Below are 16,767 nucleotides of genomic sequence, written 5' to 3' on the forward strand. Positions count from 1 at the left end.
TCATTGCGTAATAAAACAAGAAATTTGTCTTTATCCAGCTTCTTAGAGAATAATACAGTTGGCTGCACCAACACCCCTGGAGGGAGGGCTGGGGAAGACGCCCGTTCAGTTATTAAAATGGTGTCTCCCACCGCGTACCTCTCTGTGACCTTACAGACAGCTAGATGGTCTTTACCTGCTGGAATGACCAGCGGACCTGGTCCCACCCACCTTACTTCAGCCATAGGGTTGTCACTCACCTCGGCTGGAAGCAGATTTAATGTGTCTTGGGCTTTCAACTTTGGCCCTGTCACACAAATGCTTGTTGTGTTAACATTATGTGAGCTCTCATTTTCACAGTTTGCGGGTGGTGGCCATACTCTGGTTACATTGGTGCCTATCAACATTGGTAGTGTATCTGAGCACCGTGGGTCAGGGCACACTAGGGCCAGCACCTGAATAGGCGTGCCCCTCCCTTTTGTCTTTTCAAAAAACTCCAACTCAACTTGGATGTAGCCCTTAAACGGATAACTACTCTCCGACTCGCTTAGCCCCCAAATGGCTAATCCAGACACTGGATGTAGGGGTACATGTGACAGGTGCTTAGCATACCAACTGTCAAACACCACAGTTACCTGTGAACCACTATCTAGAAGGGCAACGCAAGGAGTGCCATTAACCTTCACCAGATTGTGGACCTACTAGTCCTTCTGGCAAACTATTACTATGCACGCTCGCAGCATTTCTTTTAACATGTGCATTGGTGGTACTCCCCTCAGCAGTAGTTTTGGGGCCCCTTTGGTTTGCCTTGCCCTTACGTTGAGCACTGATCAGTTTTTGTATTACCAGGGGATAATTTTCTGGAGCAGAACACTTGCTGGAAAAATGCCCATCTTCCCCACAACGATAACAAAAAAAATCTCTGGACTCTCGCTGTGATGTGGATCTAGGTCGCGAAGGCCCAAAGGAAGTCTCTTGGCTTGGTGGGGTTGCTTCAGCTACTGTAGGCTTGACAGATAACACAGAAACCTGCTTTCGTAATCTAACCACTTCTTTCTTGAGGGCCTGGAGGCCTTTGTCTCCTCCTGATGGCTCAATAGTCATCTCTGACACATCAGTGGACGGGAAACATGGCATGGCTGACCTTACAGTGAGCTCATTCACTTGCCTCTTAAGGTTTTCAACCTCGGCATTAAGGTCTTCAACTCCCTTATCTGCTGTTACCGCAGCACTTCTGACATGCACTGATTTGGTGGGGTTCAGTCTACGCCGAGAAGCTTCATGCTCCTCCTCAATGCGTATCTCATTTAACAACTGCACAAAAGTAGGTGGATTGCTTCGTCGCTCTCTTAACCTTAGAGTTAAAATCATCATGTCGGCCCTAGTGGCACCTTTAATGAGCTGGTCAAGACGTGTCCTGTCTTTGACAGCTGGTTGCAGGCCCCCTTTCTGGACCACTTTATTGAGAACCCTCTCCATCCTTCGAAGAAATTCTGAAAGCTTTTCGCCAGACTGCTGTCCCAACATCCTGAATGAAAAGTAGAGTTCTTCCCCAGTTTCTGGTGTGCCGAAAGTGTTTTCCACCACATCAAGATAGTCTTGTGACGTAGCATCAGGGTTATTGAACCTGACCGCTTGCAGGATCTCCAATGCCGGACCCTTTACACTTTCCATTATTCTAATTTTCTTTTCTTTGTCTGGCCGATCATACTCTTCTATCATCAGCCTAGCCTGTTCCAGCCAGTTCTCCAAATGTTCCTCTCCAAGTGGTGTTGGAACCACCCCTGAGAATGTGCGCAACCTCCTAAAAGTACCCGCATCACTGCCTGGCCTCGATGCCAGCTGCAACACATCCCCTACCGCTCTAATGATAGCTTCCGGACTGGATGCTTGAAGGGGGGAGGAGAGATTAAGGTCGGGTGGTTGACTCTGTGACTCATCACTGTCTACCTGGTCGGTACGGTTACTCTCAACCTCAGAATGCCCGAAAATCCTCCAAGGGGACTCACTACCATCGGCCAACACATCCAAGGGGATAGCTTTAGTGTTTACTGGTTCTCTACACTCACATAAAACCGTTAAACGTTGGCTCTTAGGATCAAACATCCTGCCTCTGACTTTCACACGTCCAAGAGCTTTAATGCTCTGCAAGGTTTCTTCAATAACACCAACATCGGTGTCCTCTGGGACGTCTTTGACTAAAATGGCATGTATAGGGTCAATACCCTCACCTTTACACCAATGTAATAACTGAGACATTTTATTTGCTTTTAATGATCACTAAGGTAAATGATACCTCTGATGTTTACACACAATGCTTAATTTGAATTTGAATAATACCCAAACTTGAGTTAAAATAAAACAACCCCAATGTTGAGAAAGTAGACTTGAAGCTATTTCTTTGTGTTGACTTTCTCTGGCCTACTGGTTGTCTGGGTCAGGCAAACTATAACAACTCAAAATTTATCCCAGCGGTGCCTCCATTTATGTAGCCCCATCACTCAGCAATACTTTAACAAAATGGTAACCTACGGAGTCGTGATGGGGGGATTGGGTTCGTTGAGCTATGGTAGCTCCCAATCGGGTTACCTATTTAAATCTAAAGAGTTACAACGTCACAGAACTCACAGTAGACAAGTACGTCTTCCTAAAAAGTATGACACCAGACAACCATTTAAACTGAACACAGTTTCAGGTTTAATAAAATAAAGAGTTGACCCTCAAAACAAACAAAAATATTGGTCAATATATCTGGTTTTTATACTCTTCCTCTTAAACGGGGAAAAAAAAATATGAACCTTGAGTAAATGTAAATTTCACAACTTAAATGAACATTCATAAACTGGTTTTAAAAGTTCGTTTCAAAAGTTTGTTTCAAACACAGATATTGCAATACTTCACCACGTCATGAAAAATAACAAACTGGGCCCATACTCACTCACTCATTCACACAGTCAGTTATTACCCCCGGGGGAAAAAACCTCGTTGCAGGCCTGAAAAAAAAATCACCGACTTCCTTAGCCTTCCGTGCAAAGCCTTCCTGCGTTCTCCGTGCAGCTTTAGCCGTTGCTCCGCCCTTCCACAGCACCTGTCGTCCGTCGCGGGGAAAATCCAACGTCCTCAGCGCTGCAGCTCCGCTCCGTGGACTCCGGTTCACGCTCAAGTGAGAAACTCCAAAACGGGAAACTTTCCGTCACCTTTTCTGTCACGGGAAACCACTCTCAAGTTTTCCTCCTGACTTTGGCCTGCAGAAAGTTTATTTTTTTTCCCGTCTTCTTCTCCACCTCCCCGCGTGCTTCCACGTCCAGACCTTTTTTCTTTTCTTTTTTCTTCGATCCTCTCCTCAGCCAATCAGCTTAGTCCAATCAAAACCAAAGAACACTCCACAGAACACTCCGCATTTCTTCAAAATAAGATATAGTCCTGTGAACTGACGCTGATGAGGTTACATAATCCAAAACAAATCAATAAACAACAATAACATTGTTATTTACAGTAAACCCATAATCAACATCATTCAATAAACAACAATAACCTTGTTATTTACACTTAACCCATTTCCTTCTGGTTAAATCTGTGTCATCTTCTAGCCTTATTCAAACATATTCCTTTTAGTAACTTTGTAATATCAATATTAATAATAATATTGATCATTTATGGGATTAATTTGTTTAATCCTCCTCTTTTTTCTTCTCGGGGCTACATCTGCATTTGACCCAAACTTTGGAGGACCAGTGAGTAGCAAACACAGCTGTGCTCAGGAACAGCGTGACTCCCCAATCCAACCCTTAAATGTTTATTGTCAAGGAGGGAGGCATCGGGTCCCATTTGTTATAGTCTTTGGTATAACTCAAGCAAGGAATTGAACTCACAACCTTCCAGTCTCAGGGCAGACGCTTCAACACGGCCAGAGTTGGTGCAGTGATTGGTCCAAGTCCGTCTGTTTCTTTGGCAACCACTCTTGCCAATCAGGAGTGAATTTGTTGGACGTCCAACAAATTCACTCCTGATTGGCAAGACTCCACACCCTTATCACTTACATAAGCTCAGGAGAATCTGTCAATCAACTGTTTCAAACATTTGATAAGGGGGCCAGGAGGCAGGCACCACCTACTTTAATTGGGGCATCTGATTGGCCAGTTTATAACATGAATAACTTGCATTACAGTAAAAAAAAAAAAAAGGTATCAGAGCAAATATGGTTACTCTGACAAACAGAACAACTGAGGAATTACTGTGAATTGCTCAATAGAAGTCAATGGGATTTTGGGTTCTAGGATCCAGCGGGCACTTCCTGTTTGGAAGTCAAGGGAAGAGGGGTTACTCAATCCAATTCTCATTCAGAGTCAAGAGGTACGAAGGGCATACGCTGGATGCTTAGCTGTAGCCACCCCTGAAGGGAGAAGCCGAAAGTAAATACATTATTTTTTAATTGAAATAGTTAATCTGAATGAATGTCCAAATTACAGATTGTCTAATCCAAATGTACACATTTTATGGACGATATTGGATCTCCATATAAACAATGCACATGGATGACAAACTGAAACCATCATTGTGATTTAATAAATTATACATCCATTTTTAAAATGTACAATGGTCATTGCATTTATCCACGTGTGTTTGATTTTAAGCCAGTTTGTGTTCAAAGTATTTACACATGTACAATTATCAGGCAGCATGAATAACAGAAAAAATACTGGGCTTCAAATGAAACAGTTCAACCTTCCTGCTCACACTCCTTGAAATATTTACTCTGGTCCATGATCAGGACCATAACACTCACGATCCTTGCAGATTTGTATAGAAAGACACAGATCGTCGGACGTGATCCATGGGAGAATCAGAAGGGATTACCGTCTGACTGACGTCAAAATCAAAAGACAGGAAAGACACAACAGGAAAAAAAAGTGGAAACGCAGGACACAGAAGTTTATTCTGGAACAGGGTTGGAGGGTGGGGCCGATGGTGCTCTGCCAGATTTCCGTTCGTAGTTGACAAGCCGTTGACCAACCAGATACCTGTAGTGACAGAAAAATGACACATTTCAAACACATTTCCCCTTTCCACCACAGAGAGTAAAGCTTAAAGATGCATACTTGTCATTCTTGATGTGTTCATAAAGACGCTTAAACTGTCTAATCTGGAAGGAGAGGATGCCGACGAGCGACACCACCATCAACAAGAATGGATAGATTCTTCTCTGCATGAGGATCTCCATCTCAGGGGCAACTCCTGCAAGAAACAAACCTACAGTGTCTGTGTATTCTGGAGCACTCTTTTCTTTTTCTATATAAAAATACACATAAAACAAAACAAACAGTAAAGAAATTTGAGATTGTTGAACTGTTTCTTTGTTGCAACAATGTTTCTTAAGTCTAACTGTTTGGAATGCTGCCACCATTGTGAGGAACAACTATTTGGGCGACGAGCTCATGTGTTGCCTATTAAGGAGTTTGCCAAAGCCAAAGGGTTTGTTCTGCTTTTAACTTTTGTGTGAACGACTGAAGTTTAAAGAAATAAAACCCACAAGTGTTCAGTGTGAACACAAATGCTGACAGGGCTTTTTTACCCTCTCCACCCCCAAACTCTGGAGGTTTTTAAGGCTGCAAAGTATTGTGGGATTGATTTATAAGATTTGTGAAAGGATGCTTTGTTAAAAAAGATAACAAATGAAGCAGCAGCCCTCTTTTCCTTAATTATTTACTGCATTTTTGCTCAAAGGAGGCACTTAAATCAATTTCTTGCAGCAAAGATCCTTTTTAGTTTACTTAAAAAAATAAGATAATTTGCAAAGACGTTTTGACACAAATCTGTAGAACACAACCTCTGGAGTCCACCACACTCCCCGTTAAAGGAAACCTCAGTTTGGAAATGGTATCAGCGCTCGCTTCAAACAATGCTGTGACCGTATTTTGCAGAACACCAGCGTGAATAAAAAAAAAAAAACGTACACTATGAAGAAACTGCATGCATTCGGGCACTGACCTACAGCAGGAACCACCCCAGCAGCAATCACATACGGCACACACAGGGACAACAGAAGCACTGAGATGACGGGAGCTGCCAGTTTTCGGATGATGAAGTGGAGATCAATGTTGCGAATTCCATTTGCATAAACCTGAAAAATGGGTCACAAATTCTATTTTGGGAAATCTGCGACTTTCAGGAATCTTAAAGGAAAACAGAACGGAAAACAAAAGCAGGGAGTCAGCCCCCATTATGCCGAGATACCTGCTCGATAACAGTCTTCAGCCACCACTGAGGACCCATGAGAGTGATGGCAGCTATGATTTTAGCATGAAGCACTCCAAGAGCCCAGTCCTGCCGATCATAGCATACATTTATTTGAGACACTTTTCAAGGCCTTGGTGGGTGACAGGTGGCGGAACAAAAGCACAGATGCTTGTGATCCTACCTGCCAGGGATAAAACAAGGGGGTTTGGTCCAGAGGTACTCTGAGAGGAGCCACAATCACCAGCTCAAACAGCAGGCCAAGTAACAGGGGAATGACTCCAGCAACCAGGAGAGCCACAACAACGGTCTTCAGGATCTGGATGTACAGTGGACATAAAGATTTAAATATTCAGATTCCCTGGTTTCACATTTTCAGCAGGAAATCTCTGATCATCAACCAACACATTTATTGTAGATGACCGTGTTCAAATGCTATGAAAACAGTTTGCTGCTGTTTGCTAACTGATACCAACCATCATTGTCCACTCTTGGACTTTGCGCATAATCACTGTGCGTCCCTGTGGCATCCAGGCAAGCAGAACAGTGGCCCCACGGATAGAAAGCCAGCACACATACAGACCACATGCTGCCGTGTACAGCTCGTGGATTTTAGAATTTCCCATCCAGAAGGACATGAGCCAACGACCTGTAAAGACTGAAAGAAACCAAAAAAAATTACAACAATAAAAGCGTGAAGAACATGAAAAATGGCAAGCATCTCTGTGAAAACACACATGAGCTGCTAAAATTATTGAGCACAGGATAGACAATTCTAAGCAAGATTAGCTCCAGCTCACCTGGGAGGGTTAAACACACCAGACTGGCCACGAGTAGAGTGATGCACATGAATGCAATCAGCAGCACAATCTGAGGAAAACACAAAACTGTTTTCATAAAAGCACTAACTACAAAGGAGACCTTTATACAAGTCAAATCAGGACTGCTAACAATATTCTAGTTTGGAAATGTGGAACATTGGATACAAATGTTTCCTATGTTTAAAGTAGGACTGAGGGCCACATTTCCTACTTTGGGTAGACACACCTAATACAGGTAGACATGCAGACTAAATCTGGCCCTTGAGTTCCCCACCCCTGGTATAGAGACTCAACAGCAGCAGTGTTTGGTGTAGCCTCACCCTGAAAGGGAAGCGGACTGGTCGGTGGTATGGCTGGAAGCCCACTGGCCCCCCCTGTTGGAGGATGGCCTGATGGGCTGCATGCAGCCCCTCACCAACCGCAGGGGGAGGGTTGTTATTGTTATTTGGCTGACCATGGGGAGGGTTGTTGTTGTTGTTCACAGGCTGGTTGGTTTCATTGTCCTCCTGCTCGCCAAGAAGGTAGGAATGAAGGTCACTGCAGACAAGGAGGAGCGAACCGTCATTTACAGAAAACATTAAGATTGGAAAATAATCTCAGGAAGTCAGTGGGATGTTGTTAAATGAAGGCCCAATGGGATAATCTTTTCAGCTATTTTAAACCCGTCCCCAGTGGTCATTTAATTATGATTATGCAGGTTTTAGCCCAAAAAAATACATTTCTATAACATGGTTTCTGCAGTAGTTCATTAGAAATTTGCCTCCGAGTTGTGGGCAGGATCAAACAAACCTGCCCCCCTTGCAGAGAGCTGAGAGTTCTCTGTGTACACACTCTCTACTACACACTATTCTGGTAGCTTACAGTTCCCTTACATCCCCAACCTAACACTACCAGTGCAACGAAAAGGGCGGGCAATATTGAAGCAATCCGGCCGAACAGTTCAGAAATGCAATTTACACGAAATTTTCTTCATATGTCCTTCATCATTAGACAAATCCCCCCTCCAAAAGCCCCCCAAAACACCATTTTCATCAGAGTGGGTCTTTAAGGATAGAGTTTTTTGTTTGAACTTACAGCAAATAACCAGCACTGACTGTCCAGGCTCTGACGAGGCCTTTGAGCCACTGGCGAGTGTGTCCTTGCTCCAGGAGTGCAGGAAGTACGACCTGTAGTAAAAGCAGCTCCAAAGACAGCTCACTGACAGGCGCATCACTAAACAGAAAAAAGGATAAACAGTCAGGCTCATCTATTATTATTCTTTTTTTTTTTTTTACAAATAATACCTAATCAAATCATCAATTTCCTTTCAGTAAAACCTCTAACTAGGAAACGAGCACAGATTGAACTATAGCTTTGTTACCTGTAGAGCATTACGTTGTATGGGAGGAAGTTGGGAAGCATCACTTTTATCAGCTTAATGGGAAGCCACAGCATCAGCAGCACGATGGAGCCAAAAACAACCACGGAGAGGATGAACCTCCGCAGGTGTCTGTAGATGGGCAAATGAATCATCTCCTGCACCGGGTTAAAATCCGGGTCGTTGAGATTTCTCAGAAACCACAGCACTCCAGGTCGCAGCACCTGATGGTAACAGGAGAGGCGGATTTAGAGAAATGCAACAATTGGGATTCTCTTTAAAAACAGACGGAAACATAAGACAGGAAGCTGTGCTCGCCTAAAATCGAGGGTTTTTTCTCTTTTTTCAGAATGTTGTTGTACCTCTCTTAGAAGGAGGATGAAAGACGCAAAGTAGAAGACGTAAACCATCCCCACGAGCCAGTGCAGGAACATGGTGGTGCCGGGCGCTGATTTGAAACTCATTTCTCGGTCTTTCAGGGTGGCGTCAAACATTTCCTAAGGGAGAAAGAAGCAAGTTCAACAGAAATGACATCAATTTATTTTGAAGAGTGACTAACATCAAAAATAGAAAAAGAGTAAGCTTAAATTTAACTTATTGACAAAACACAACCTAGTATTTCTAACTGTGTAGCACACTGAAGGATGGAGTAGCTGTTTAGGTTTTCTGGGGAATGCTCCAGAAGCCAAATAAGGAATGTCTTTTTAAAGGGGCTTTTCATATCGCTGTGTATTTGATGCCTAAAACCTGTGTTTTCAATGCAAACAAAATAAAAAAGGAGCTGATATTTCCATTTAACGGTTGGCATATAACTGTCAAACAAAATGAAAAAAAATGTGTTCTTGCTTGTGCAGCACTTAGACTGTCAGGTAGCTCTGAAATGTCCAGAGGTTTGGATCAGATTTGAGACAGTCTGCTCCTTCAATTGTGATAGCACCAGTTACCTACAGACAGGACTGAACCAGAGACAAGGGCACAAAAATGCCATAACACATCCATGCTTTGGACAATCATGGGGGGAAGGTTTCAGAGCCTGTTCAGACGATTATCACAGAGCTCGCTTTAGCATTTCAGTTCCTGCTGTGAAAATTATTGAACAAATCCACGCTGAAATGTGACACAGACGACCAGAGAGTTGAATGCATTCAACACAGTGCATTGAGTCTGTACTGACAGCAACGTGAAGTTGAAGATGGTAAATGTACTGAAATAAATGTAACTGTGAAGCTTTACCAAAGAGCAGATGTCCAGCCACCAGCCGCAGATCAGAGGAAAAACACCAATCTCCACAACAACCAGCAAAGACACCTGAAATAGAAACAACGACTTTCATAAAAACGTTTCAGTTGGAGGAGAGTTAAAAAAAAAAAGAGAATTACATCTTAAAACTATGCAATCTGAAAATCTATGTTAAATATATATGAGAATGCTAACCCATCTTTATTTCAGAGTCCATTTAACTCATTTAACAATTATCAGGCCGCTACTGCACTGGGTTTTGTTTCCTCATTTAGCATTTTCTTTTTTGACTTCCTGGCACTTTAGTTTAGTAAACTAGCATTTCATTTAGTTTTTCAGAATAATACTACACTCTCAAACTCTCTTTAGAAGTGGTTTTCAACTTTGCTATTGTGGTTAATATTTATTCTGTCAGTGGGATTCAACGATTCAAATCTAATCTCCTATCTAACTGAAGTTAGCAGCTAGAGTAAAACAAAAACTCTATAATACCTGGTAGAGTTGGGAGTTAATGAAGCTTTTTTTAACCATCAGCCCTGAATTCTTCAGTCTAATACTTTCTTCTGCCAGTTTGAGATTACTTAATCTAACAGATGTGTAAATTATGCCAGACTATAATCAGAATCAGAATTTCCTTTGTCACTGTACGCACAACAAAAATATGATGCTTTCCATGTGTTTAAATGGATTGAAAAGGCAGGATTAGAAATAAAAATACATTTTAGCTATAAGAAACTTCCAAAATATCTGAAGTCTAAAATATCTACAGCTTACTTGGAGAAATCACAGGCATTTTTCAAAGAGATTAAGTATTCCATTTAGTGTTTAAAGTAGCATTTTGTATTTAAATATTTGCTGTAGTCTCCAAATGTTACCTTTACAACAATGTAACAGACTCCAAGGAGACGGCGGGAACGCTGGAACCTAACCAGAGCAGCCAGTCCCTGAAACGGCTGTTAAGGACCAGATCTACACATAAGCTAGAACAGAGGCTATGGTAGGAGAACAAGTGGGAGAACTAAAAGGGTATTAGTGCAATAAGTTTGATTTAATGTCTAACTTTATAAACTCCAAAGGGAATTTTTTACTTACCCACAATTAGCACAAATAGTAACTGTAAACATGTGTTTCACTAAGACAGTGATTCCTTTTTACTCGACTGAGTAAAACATTTGAAATCATGAGGATGACTCAAATGACTGACACTACAGACTGTTCTCATGGAATATTACAAGTAAGAACATACAGATGGCGTGTTTCTAGAATTTGTTCAATTTTTTTGCTAACAGAATACTGACTACAAGTTACCTTTCAAAATAAAAGCGTAAAACTAAACTATAGCTGTTAAATTAGATTTTTTCTTTTTTTTTTTTACTGAAATCATGTCTTTATTTTTCTATAAATTAACAATTCAAGTGACCAAAAAAAGAAGTCACTTAAAACAAAAAACAAAAAGGTTCATTCTCTGGGTGGGCATCAACCCAAAAGGATACATGACACAGGATGAGCGTTATTGCCAGCAAAATGTATCCTACGATGGTGGTGATTAATCCTTCAAAGTGGGATGCTTGAACCTAAAACAAATTTAAAAGGTTTAAAAGGTTGCCAAAAGGATACAACCTATCCTCCATGAGGCTGTTGAAGTGCTTTAATGATCTCTTACGTATTCTTCAAAGCCGAGGCCAACAACAGAGAAATGCCCGATGTGGTAAGGACAAAATGCTAAAATGAAAAATAAAAAACGTTTCTTTACAAATGCAGGGTTCAAACTACGATAAACAGTTTAAAACACATGTTAAAGTAGAATTAGAAAGAAAGACAAGAATCCAAAATACTGGAAACACTCGTGATTCATCTTTGGTTAAGTCAACTCACCAAAAACCAAGATGAAGAGTGTGTTGAGAGACACAACCCAGAAGACGTGCTCCTACAGAATAAAGACAGGACTCCAGGGTTTGAACTACAACTGTACTTGATGAAACATCAAACATTTAAAAGCACTGAAACTTACCAGAAACACCAGTGAGCCATCCAGTCCAAGCATCTGAGAATGCAAATGAAATGTTCCATTTTATTGTTTGTTGCCTAAACACGTGTCAACTTGAATGACATGACTATAGGTTACCCTTTCCCAGGTGAGCTCCTCTGCGGCTCTGTCCCACTCCAAGGCATTCCAGTTCATGTCATCTGCAGCAGATGAATAACAGAAGCACACGGAAAAAAATGAAGCAATTGCACTGCTCTGTTTGTTAAACATTTTAAGAAGCTTTTTAATGGAGGCACTTTTTTTCAATAAAGCAGGATAACTGTCATTGCAGCATTTTGACAGGTTGTCTAGTTTACAATGTTAGAAGGTTAAGCTGAATGAATCCACCTTGAGCTCCATTGTTAGGATCTGCATCTTCAGCAGCCGCTCCTTCCTCCTCCAAGTCAGGGTCCTCTCCCTGATCTGGGGGGGCGTCAGGAGGCTCAGGTTCAGCTTCGTTTTGGGCTGGGGGCTCAGCGGGGGCTGGTTGGGCTGCAGGGGGATCCTCTGCAGCTCCCTGTGGCTGTGATAGAAGGCACACGCGCAGGCGGCTCATTTTACAACTGTATCTGCCACAACTTTTTTATTACAGTTGCAGAGTTCTAACAAAAAGATGTTGGATAGGGATCAGTCAAACCTCGTTAGCTTGTCTGGCTTGATTAGGAGGTGGTGGCTGGTGCTGTTCTAACCACTGAGGGGCGCCACCGTGGACGATCTGCTCTCTGAGCCACACTAGACTGATGAATGCACACAGCGTGCAGGTGACAACAAAGCAGCCCTGTAGACAGTCTGCAAGGAGGTTTTCTCTGCAGGAACGCACCAAGAACGACGTCAAACGTGCACAAAAACCCGACAAGAGCTGCACAACGTTTGTGTTAGCACTCACGTAGAAAGCATATCCAAAGGCAGTGTCAGGAGAGAGCTCACAGAGCCGGTAAACAGACACTTATAGATGCGACCTGTAAGACAAAGAATCTCTTAGCACATTAAAACCAACAAACGTTCCAATCATTTAAGAAAAGTGATCCAGAAGCACAAATCTTACCATGTGTGTTTATTGTGCTTTATTAATAAACATAATTATGTGTATGAGGACGTTCCAAATGTTTCTCAAAATCAAAAATATTTTATATCGTTTTGGTTGTTCAATGTAATTGACAAATATCATGTCAGGAAAAGACAGTAGAGCTGGAAAATATTAATTATCAATTTTAAATAAAAGATGTTATTTATAAAAGACTTCTATCTTAAGTCAGATAATGTTAAGGAAATGTGTTACCAACCCACAGCTTTTTCACTCTCACACAATTTATACAAGCAAATACAGGTTTTACTGTGGAGCAACAAAAAAATACAAAAACTGTCAGCTGGCACGCCAAGAGTAAAATAATCATAAAGCTGGAGAAAAATGTAAAAACTGATCAGTGCTGTCAGTGAGCTGCAGCCTCTCTTCATTCGCCTGCCTGGATCAAATAAATGACTTTAGATGGGTTTCTATGGAAACCGCAGGCGTCATTGGACCTGCATGCGTGGCTCTGCAGGGGGGAGTGATTTTTCACTCATACAGGCTTTAGCTTTCTGCACTGGTTTAACTGACAAGTGCTGAAATAAACTGCAGCGACTGAGGAAAAAACAGGGGGAGAAGTCTTCCAACAGACTCTGGTTGCACAATATCAACCGAAACTTGTCTAACATGAGTTAATGAATACAAAAAAATAACACACATTGTGGTATAGATAATCACATTTCTATTGTATTTTTTCTATATATATTTTTTAAATGTCCATTTCTTCATTTTTAGTAAATAAAACAAGAACTTGCTTGATCTCATTTTGATTTATATAGTAATAATTGTTTTGTTTCATACCTTATTTATAATTAAAACCAGTTAATTTTGTTGAAAGGGACATCTGCAATGCAACTCGACATTTAGGGGAGACAATTTTAGGACTATTTTGTACTCACATGCAGTGAGAGGAACCACCCCGAGCCAAGCGAAGGCAACCAGCGTGTAATGGAACCAGTAGCGAATGGCTGTGCCCACACTGGTCAGCAAGCCAGCACAAATATCCTGAATGGGCAGACGGGAGGGCATATCTGGAGAGTAGACTGAGGAGAACAGATGAAGAAGATCAGAGGAAGATCAGTTCATTTGAACAATATCAGCTTATTTGTACAAAACGTAGGAATCAACAAGATGAATCTTTCATCTTACTCTCCACTGAAAAATAAGAAAAGGAGCTAAAACACCACTTCATAAGAATAGAAAAGACTTACTTGGCGTAAAAGCAAATCTGTGCTTGCATAATTCGCAGTATTCTTTCCTGCTGTGCTTCAGCCATTGGACCAAACTGTTAAAAAAAAAACAATTGAAAAGGTATAAACTAAAAAACAGATTTGGAAAAAATGCTACTTGTATGTTTTACATGGAGTTTTCATGCTAGCAGCAAACTTCTCATAAGAGCCATTCTGTTGGGGAAGTAAGTCGAGTAAGTCTAAGTTAGAACCACATAGATGAGTACGATCATATCTACTGTATAGTCATAAAGCCTGTTATTTCATGTCACTCTAAATTTGTAAAATTAAGTTTTAATTCCAGAGAGTTCTGCACTGTCGTGCCGCAGATTCAAAATACCATCTGGTATTGTGTGGCGTAAAAGCCACTCTCTTCACCTAAAAAAATAGAATTGCCCCTCGGAGATAAATAAAGTTGTTTGAAATGAATTGAACAAAAAAGGTCATAAATATAACAAAACAAAGAATGACATTAAACACAGCAGCACACTTACCACTCCTGGTGGATAAATTTGATACTGCCAGTGCAGACACAGGGGTGGTACAGGGGTTTGTCCGGGGTCCCCTCAGAACGGCACACACGACAGATATCCGCTAATTTCACAAAAAAACTACGTGTGAGCAAGCACTGCAGATGCAAGGAAGGATTCTCAATTCACAGTCTTAATAGGAAGACAATCAAAAGAAAAAGAAAACAATTATATTGACAGGAAAAGAGTAAGAAAACCACTAAGGGACAGATTACATTTTGTTGTTAACCGTAAATCACTTTTTGAGAAGTTTCTATAGATTCATCTTTGTAAAAGTCATTCAAAACAATTTTCAGTTAACGTGCATGATTACTGTTTACCTAAAACGTAGCAGTCTGACCTTCTAACATTAATATATACTGGACATCTGCCATTTTTTGATGTAATGACTTATAAGCTAACAATGTGGATTCATACATATATATTGGCTGCCTTGCAAGGTTAAACTTAGTTTTAAAAAAGGTGAAACCTATGCATGGAAGCTCAAAGCGGTAACCCATCTATCCTGAAAGGTATTACATCTATCAGTATCTCTGACACTCAACAGATCTCTGAGTTCTCCCAACTAAACATAAGACCACTAATAACCATCCACTTCATAAACAAACGAACAAACAGGTGGATTTGAGTGTAATTGTGTTGTTAACTGTGTCTACTAGGGCTTATTTTTTTTTGCTTCAAAGGTACCCAAAAATCTAAATCTGGATTGAGTTGATTCATCTGAATTAAGGAAAATCTGAATATTGCAGCAAGTAATGAATTGTTCTTAAATAGTTGAGATTCACTGTTCAGGAAGATCTTATTTTGTAATACATTTTCAAATTAGGTAAATGTAAAATATGTATTTTTTAGATGTAACCTTTATTTCACGTGTCTTATAAAGTTATTCATTTTTAATGTGTAAAATAAAGACATTAAAAGTTAACATTTAGGCTACAGTCACTAACTGAACGAAACTATATATCACTCTTAACTTAAAGTTTCTTAAAATGACTCATCTCAAGGATACATAAGGTGACATCCCAGACAACATGTGGGTCGTTTCTGCACTTAACCATATACTGTTTTTCCAGTCAATGCACAAAATTAAAGTTAGGTCAGTCGTTTATGAGACACAGCTAGACAACCTTAACGCCTAACAGACGACTCCCTTTCGTACATGATGTTACTCCACTGGTTGTCACTTCAGCGAAAACATGCATAGCAGGCCAACAGGCTGGATTCAGAGATGTCCTGGCGAAGCTAATTCTCTTTCAATTTTATTAAGAAAGCAAGCCGGGGCCTACCTTCTTCAGCAGTATCCATGTTATCCGATAAACACCGACGAAGAAACCTTTGTCAGTAAACCCATCCACGACAGACACGACCCTTGCTAGCTATGTTATGCTAGCTAGAGAACTATGGGTCGGATGCATTAACAATCATGAAATGGTTTCCCCAGAGATTTCCAAAGCTCCGTCTCCGTCGTGTTCTTGGTGCCCGGGTTGTATCGGCATATGAACACGTCGTATGTACTTTATGATAGTTGTTGTTTATTTAAAACTGCACACTAAAGAGCTGAGCTGTTAACATTTTCCGTTTCGCCAAAAGGAAAGACTGACGACAAATAGCTAGCTGCTTGTTACATTGCCACACGCATGCGCAAACAAGGCTGCCAGACCTTGTCATAACTGCTGTACTTGACAGCTTTTATCACAGAGAAATTTCTACAACACGAGTCACGTGGTTTTGAGAAAAGAACCATCATTCTAGAAAAACAACTTTAAATGCTCATTTAGGACTGCCGTTGTTATTATTTAATATATTAATGTAAAAATGCCTGATTTCTTTGAAGGTCTTTGCCCCCAAATCTGACTTTTCTTTACCTATGTTGGCCAGATGTTTTAGTTTAATAATATTGACAAAAATATAAATTAAAATAATCCAAATTAAACGGTTTGTCTTCTAAATAAAATAGTTATAAAAAATAGTTAAGAATAAGCAGGCATGTGCTGAATGAAATCAATACGAAAAGAGATGAAGGGAGAGAAAGTAAAGTTTTGACTTTTTCCAATGAGTTCTGACTTTATTCTCACATATCAGACTTTATTCTAAGAGTTCTGAATTTACTCAATTCTCTGAGAGTTCCAGCTTTCATCTCAGAATTCTGCGTCCAAGAAACAGCCGTGAAGCCTGTACACTTCTCGCGTTTATGGTATGAGTTTCTTAACTAACACAAAAGTAGCATAATTTTGATTAACAGTTTTGTTTTTATCACACGACTTATATTTATTTGTATCATCGTAA

General features: G+C 40.7%; 1 protein-coding gene across 1 annotated transcript; it reads right to left on the reverse strand.

The window, feature by feature from the left end:
- Nucleotides 1–4,523: 4,523 nt before the first annotated feature.
- marchf6 (E3 ubiquitin-protein ligase MARCHF6) lies at nt 4,524–16,602 on the reverse strand. Its single transcript, XM_004081242.5, has 25 exons — nt 15,768–16,602; nt 14,446–14,545; nt 13,934–14,007; nt 13,622–13,765; nt 12,543–12,615; nt 12,294–12,462; nt 12,005–12,179; nt 11,756–11,817; nt 11,642–11,674; nt 11,506–11,557; nt 11,294–11,352; nt 11,124–11,204; nt 10,506–10,574; nt 9,625–9,699; nt 8,754–8,888; nt 8,395–8,615; nt 8,109–8,246; nt 7,355–7,571; nt 7,014–7,083; nt 6,690–6,871; nt 6,398–6,532; nt 6,214–6,303; nt 5,968–6,100; nt 5,079–5,214; nt 4,524–5,000 (listed from the first exon to the last, which is right to left on the reverse strand). The coding sequence occupies exons 1-25, from the start codon at nt 15,784–15,786 to the stop codon at nt 4,913–4,915; spliced, it is 2,730 nt and encodes a 909-aa protein (XP_004081290.1). The 5' UTR covers nt 15,787–16,602; the 3' UTR covers nt 4,524–4,912.
- Nucleotides 16,603–16,767: the final 165 nt, after the last annotated feature.

Source organism: Oryzias latipes, chromosome 20, assembly GCF_053564925.1.
Source record: "Oryzias latipes strain Hd-rR chromosome 20, Olatipes_Hd-rR_3.1".
Classification (NCBI taxonomy): Eukaryota; Metazoa; Chordata; class Actinopteri; order Beloniformes; family Adrianichthyidae; genus Oryzias; species Oryzias latipes.